This window comes from Echinops telfairi, unplaced genomic scaffold (assembly GCF_000313985.2).
Source record: "Echinops telfairi isolate 266 unplaced genomic scaffold, ASM31398v2 ScPeMD7_7469;HRSCAF=8507_1, whole genome shotgun sequence".
NCBI lineage: Eukaryota > Metazoa > Chordata > Mammalia > Afrosoricida > Tenrecidae > Echinops > Echinops telfairi.
In genome coordinates, this window is record NW_022111373.1 from 66719386 (window position 1) to 66725029 (window position 5644).

The 5644-nt window shown below is 42.4% G+C and overlaps 1 protein-coding gene across 1 annotated transcript in view; it reads right to left on the reverse strand.

Moving 5' to 3' along the window:
• The window catches only part of VCAN (versican), a 117666-nt gene that overhangs the window by 8468 nt on the left and 103554 nt on the right, over nucleotides 1–5644 (reverse strand). Inside the window, exon 13 of the mRNA XM_013004896.2 lies at nucleotides 362–506. Coding sequence (XP_012860350.1) covers nucleotides 362–506 — 145 coding nt within the window. The remainder of the gene's footprint in view (nucleotides 1–361; nucleotides 507–5644) is intronic.

Sequence of the window (5644 nt, forward strand, 5' to 3'; positions counted from 1 at the left end):
GCTCCCCCAAACTTCACCACTGTATTGGATGGGGGAGATATGCCCCCAAACTTCACCACTGTATTGGAAGGGGGAGATGTGCCCCCAAACTTCACCACTGTATCGGAAGGGGGAGATGTGCCCCCAAACTTCACCACTGTATTGGAGGGGGAGATGTGCCCCCAAACTTCACCACTGTATTGGAAGGGGGAGATGCTCCCCCAACTTTCACCATTGTATTGGAAAGGGGAGATGATCCCCAAACAGTCAAAGACGGAATCCAGGACATTTTCAGTTGTGCCTTAAAAAAATAACTTTTAGCACTATTATAACTGAAATGCATATAAATGTAAGTATCTACTGCTGATGGGGTAATCATTACCTGTTCCTTTCTTGCAGGTATAGGTGAGGTGGTAATTGCAGGGAACATCATTCCACTGGCCGTTCTCATGCCAGATGATTACTACACAGTCTTCACCAGAGGAAAAGAAGCTGTCTGGTTGGTTGGGTCTCCAGTTCTCATATTGCTGTAAGAATGTAGAGAGAAGAAGACTATTTTGTAACCAACACTGTGGACACCCCGGGGGGGCTCAACAAAAGGTTTAGCACTCAACTAGCAGTCTATCCATCCATGGAAAACTCAACGGAGATCTCTCCGGTGGAAGGAAATAACCTTTCAGTTGGCAATCCGGGCCAATAGCCTCATTTCTACTGTGTGATTTGGAATCAACTCAGTAGCAACTAATAACAACAACGTCTCTTAAAAGGAGTATCAAAGTTCTATCATATTCATCTTAGAATGGATTCGATAATTTCTGTCGGACCACTGAGCAGAAATAATTGTGGTGGCTAAGAAAGAGAAAGAAAATTTTAAACTCAGAGAGGTGGTAGAGTGGCTAGGCATTAGGCTGCGATCCGCCAGTTCAACAGTTCAAAACCAACTATTCCTCGGGAGAAAGCCAGGGCTTTCTACTTGCGTGCAGAGTAGTCTCAGAAACCCACAGGGCAGTGCTATCTGGTCCTAAAGGGTTACCAGGAGTCGGGTTCAACTCAACAGCAGTGAGTGAAGAACGTACCTTCGATTTTCAAAGTCTCTCCTCAACAAGTGTCTGTTTTCTTTTGTTTCCTTTGAAAAGGCAGTGTCTCTGAGGGATTTTGGATTAGCCGGAAGATTTGAAAGGATCACTGGTGTGGTCATGGTTGAAGCCGTGGGCCACTAACCAAAAGGCTGACCGTTCAACCCACTAGCTGCTCCAGGGGAAGAAGCAGCATCTGTGTCTTGAAGATTTACAGCCTTGAAATAGACTTCTTACTGCATCCCTATACCCCTGTCATTTCCCACTTTCTCCCTGGCATCCTTCAGCGGCCCAGCAGCAAAAATCACTTTCTTTTTTTACTGCCTACTCCCTTTTTAATAGATAATAGTTAAGAAAATGGGGCAAAGAAAGGATAGTCTTTCAGCCTGTTCCTGATGACTACGGTGCCTTTAATAGTCAAATTTAAAGCAGAATAAAAATAACACACGAAAGAAGAACTCATTAAATCCAATAAACACTCACATGTACAACTTCCTATGGTCAAAGATCCCAGAGTTCCCCAAAGATTTCATTTCCATTTTGTGGCTAACTACCTTCTAATTAACTTCCTAATAATCAAACCCACGCCCAGCAGGAAAGGTCTGGAAAGTTGGAGCGTTTTTCGTCACCTCACCAGCTGTCATGCGCACTTGGAATGACAATACTCTCATGTTCCTGGTTGCCACTCCCCCTGCCCCCCGTCCGGGCCTCGCTTTAGTGGGCTTCTTGGCACTTACTATCTTCTAATAGCAGACATTGCACATTTATTTATTGCAGTTTCTTCCCCAGGAAAACATAAGCCCAGTTTATGTTTTAACTGAGGACTTTTGTTCGCTTTGTTTAATGATGCATGCTCAGTTTCAGAAGCAATGGCTTGTACATAGTGTTTTTTAATAAGTACCTTGAAATGGTTAGAAAGAATGAACTGCAAGCATGTATGCCAAACTTCCCCACCCATACAGACCCCGAATCCAGGGGTTCTCAACCTTCCTAATGCTGCAATCCTTTAATACAGCTCCTCATGTTGTGGTGACCCCCAACCAAAAAATTAGTTTCGCTGCTACTTCATAACAGTCATTTTGCTACTGTTATGAATCAGACGACCCCAGTGAAGGGGTCATTCAACCCCCAACAGGTTCACGACCCACAGGTTGAGAACCGCTGCCCTAATCATGCTGTTATCTGCTGTTAGCAATCATTAGGTGAGAGAGGCACTTAAGAGACCTCACTGACAGAGATAAGTAGACTGTTTGGAAAACAGTTAATACATAGCAATCACCTGAAATACGTCCTCCCCTCAGCAGTCTCACTGTTATCAAATCAATTCCCAGCCATCATGGCCCTATAAAACAGAGTAGCCCCTTGGGTTTCTGAGACCATAAATCTTTAAAGGGGCAGAAAGGTCCGCCTTTCTCCTGTAGAGCAGCTGGTGGTTTCAAACTGCTGACCTTGTAGTTAGCAGCCCAAAACATAACCCACCCAGCTCCTTTGTTTCTAACCTAGAACTCTGTAATTTTACTACTTCCAAAACTCCATCCTAAAAAAATAATCAGTGAAGTGAACAGTATTTTATGTAAGGTAATATTTATACTGGTAGTAAATGGAGAAAAATTATTTCAGGATAGATGAAACATTATATAGCCATTAACTATCCTGTCTTTGAAGAATATATAATAAAAATGGAAAGTATATATATTACATATATGGGAAAAGAACTAAAGAGCACAATTACATTACAATTGAAATATAAGACATTAAAATTTATAATCATTCAAATTTTAAACACCCGTGTGTGTGTGTGTGTGTGTGTGTGTGTGTATGTGTGAAAGACCAAAACCATATGCAACAATATGGCATAAAGCTTATTTCTGAGTCATATTTGACTAGCAGCAAAAGGCTATACAATTTAATTCTGAGGACATGCAACTGTGCAATAATGTTGTACTCTTCTATATCTTCTTTCCTGTACATTAAATTCTCAAAAGTAAACACGAGTTATTTTTTTATACAGTCGGTGACCACTAAAGCTATCAACAAATGCCTACAGATTCCTGTGCTTCCACTTTTAAAATCTAACCTCAACCAAGACTACCTCAAGTTACCACAGTGAACTGATTGCCACGTATTTTGCCATCGATATCGCCTCCTAATTAGAACAACAGTCATTTCATTTTCACACTGAAGTAGGATTTAGATTCCACGCCACTGAAATGGCTCTCAGGGCTTCAGCGGTCCAGCCTCGGCGCTCCAGTCAAAGGTTTAATTGTCTTCGGTGGGAGCTACATTTGGCTTGTAGCAATGGTTTTAAATGTGTGCTCTGTGTTGCTGCTTGGCAGAGCTGTGACTTAATGGGGCAAGACCAGATTGTAGCTCTGTGGTTTTTACAAGAATGTCTGATACTCAAAGGCACGTCACACTATTACCTCATATCTGGTAGCTCCATCGGGCAGGTTTATTTTGCCTGGGCTGCTTTGATTTTGCTCCATGTTATTGCCCAACTGACTTACCAAAGGAAACTCCAGTTTCTAAGCAGCTTCCTTTGTTTCCTCCTGAATTCTTTACAACATTACTCTATGTCACTTACAAAAAGGAAAGCGTACAAAAGAAAAATCTTTGGCTTTCGATTTGATCCTGCATTTCTTCATTAAAACTAAATATAAAAAATGCCCTCCCCTGGAAATGAATTCTGTTAGGAGAACAGAGCCCTGTCCCTGCCCTATCCAGACAGGTCACGACGCTTCCTGGAACAAGGGCAGAGAACCTCACCACTCCCACTGGCATTCTTCTTACTAGAGACCATGAACGAACATCCAAGGCCTCCACCCTAAATTCACCCTCCTCTTGGGCTGGGTGGACAGACTAAGAATGATCACCTCCAACCAGCCTGGCTTGTGTAGCATGACTTGGGTAGAATCCATTTTAACCCATTTGACAAAAATAAATCTCTGTGACGTCTCTGTGAGTACCGTAGGGACTCATTTCCCCACCGCAAAGTGTATAGCCTGCCTCCAAATAAAGAATTAGATCATTTCTACCCCCGAAAAGCAAGTCCTAAATTCATTTTTCAGTTTTTATTCTTTTCTGATTGTAAAGAACATAGGGCATCATTGTAAAAACCATTCCTCTGCATGTGATAAAGAGGAAAGTGGATTGAGAGGTAGCATATTCTACCTCAAGCATACAGAAGAGTCACGGTGGGGTATGTGTTGAGCTGCTGACCGTGAGGCCAGCGATGGAAGCCCAGCAGCTGCTCAGCGGAAACAAGATGAGGTTGTCTGCTCCTGTAAAGATTTATGGCCTGGCAAACCCACGGGGGCAGTTCTGCTCCATCCTACAGGGTTACTATGAGGCTGTACTAACTCACTGGAAGTGAGTTGGGTTTTAGAGTAAATATACAAAGTAAATGGCAAACATTTTATTGAGCATTATCTTCATCTGCACGACATGCTACCACTTGTTCGTCTGCTTGTCATACTGTGGTGGCTTGTGTGTTGCTCTGATGCTGAAAGCTGTCACTGGTATTTCACATGCCAGCAGGGTCGCCCAAAAGGAACAGATTTCAGCAGATCTTCCAACTAAGAACAGACTACAAAGAAGAAGGAGTCAGCCGACCATTTCAGAGGAATGAGGCTCTGAAAGCAGCATCAAAACATTGTCAGGTACTGAAGGCCCCATGAACAGAAACAGAACACTGTCTAAGACAGGGCGGGGCGATGAGCCCCGCCCATTAGAAGGCACTCCGACTATGACTGAGGAAGAGCTGCCCTCTCAAAGCAGGGTCCTTCATACTGACATCCACGGAGGAAAGGCCCGGGAGGAAACCTTGGGACCTTCGTTTGCTGATGGGGCACGACTCAAAATAAGAAGGAACATCTGCACAATCTACTAACACAGAATTGGAAATGGGAATGTATGACGTATGAGCTAGGAAAATTGAAAGTTGTCAAAAATGAAATAGAACATATGGTGATCAAAATCCTAGGGTATGGTGAGCTGAAATGGACTGGTATTCGATATTTTGAATCAGAAAATCATATGGTATACCATGTGGGGAATGGCACAATCAAGAGGAATGGCATAACATTCATTGTCAAAAAGGATATTTCAAGATCTATCTTGAAGTACAATGCTGCCTGTGATATTTTTATATCTATCCTCCTTCAAGGCAATCCAATCAATACAACTATTGGTCAAATGTATGGACTAACCTATAAATTCAGTGATGAAAAAGCTGAAGAATTCCATGAAGTCTTCAGAGAAGGATTTAATCATGTTTGATTAAACATGCGATTAAAATGCATTGATAAATACGGATGGCTAGAATGGAGACGTTAGAAAGAAAGAAGGAACAGAGGTTGGAAAATATGGACTTGATGATGGAAACCAAGTTCAAGATTGCGTGTTAGATATTTGCAAGAGTAATGAATGACTTCATTGCAAAAAACACCCTTTTTACAACATAAATGATGACTCTACACAAGGACCGCTTCAGATGAGATACAAAATGACTACATCCGTGAGACGATATGATGGAGAAACTCAATAGCAGCAGCCAAAAGAAGGCCAGGGGCTCACTGGAGAACAGATGA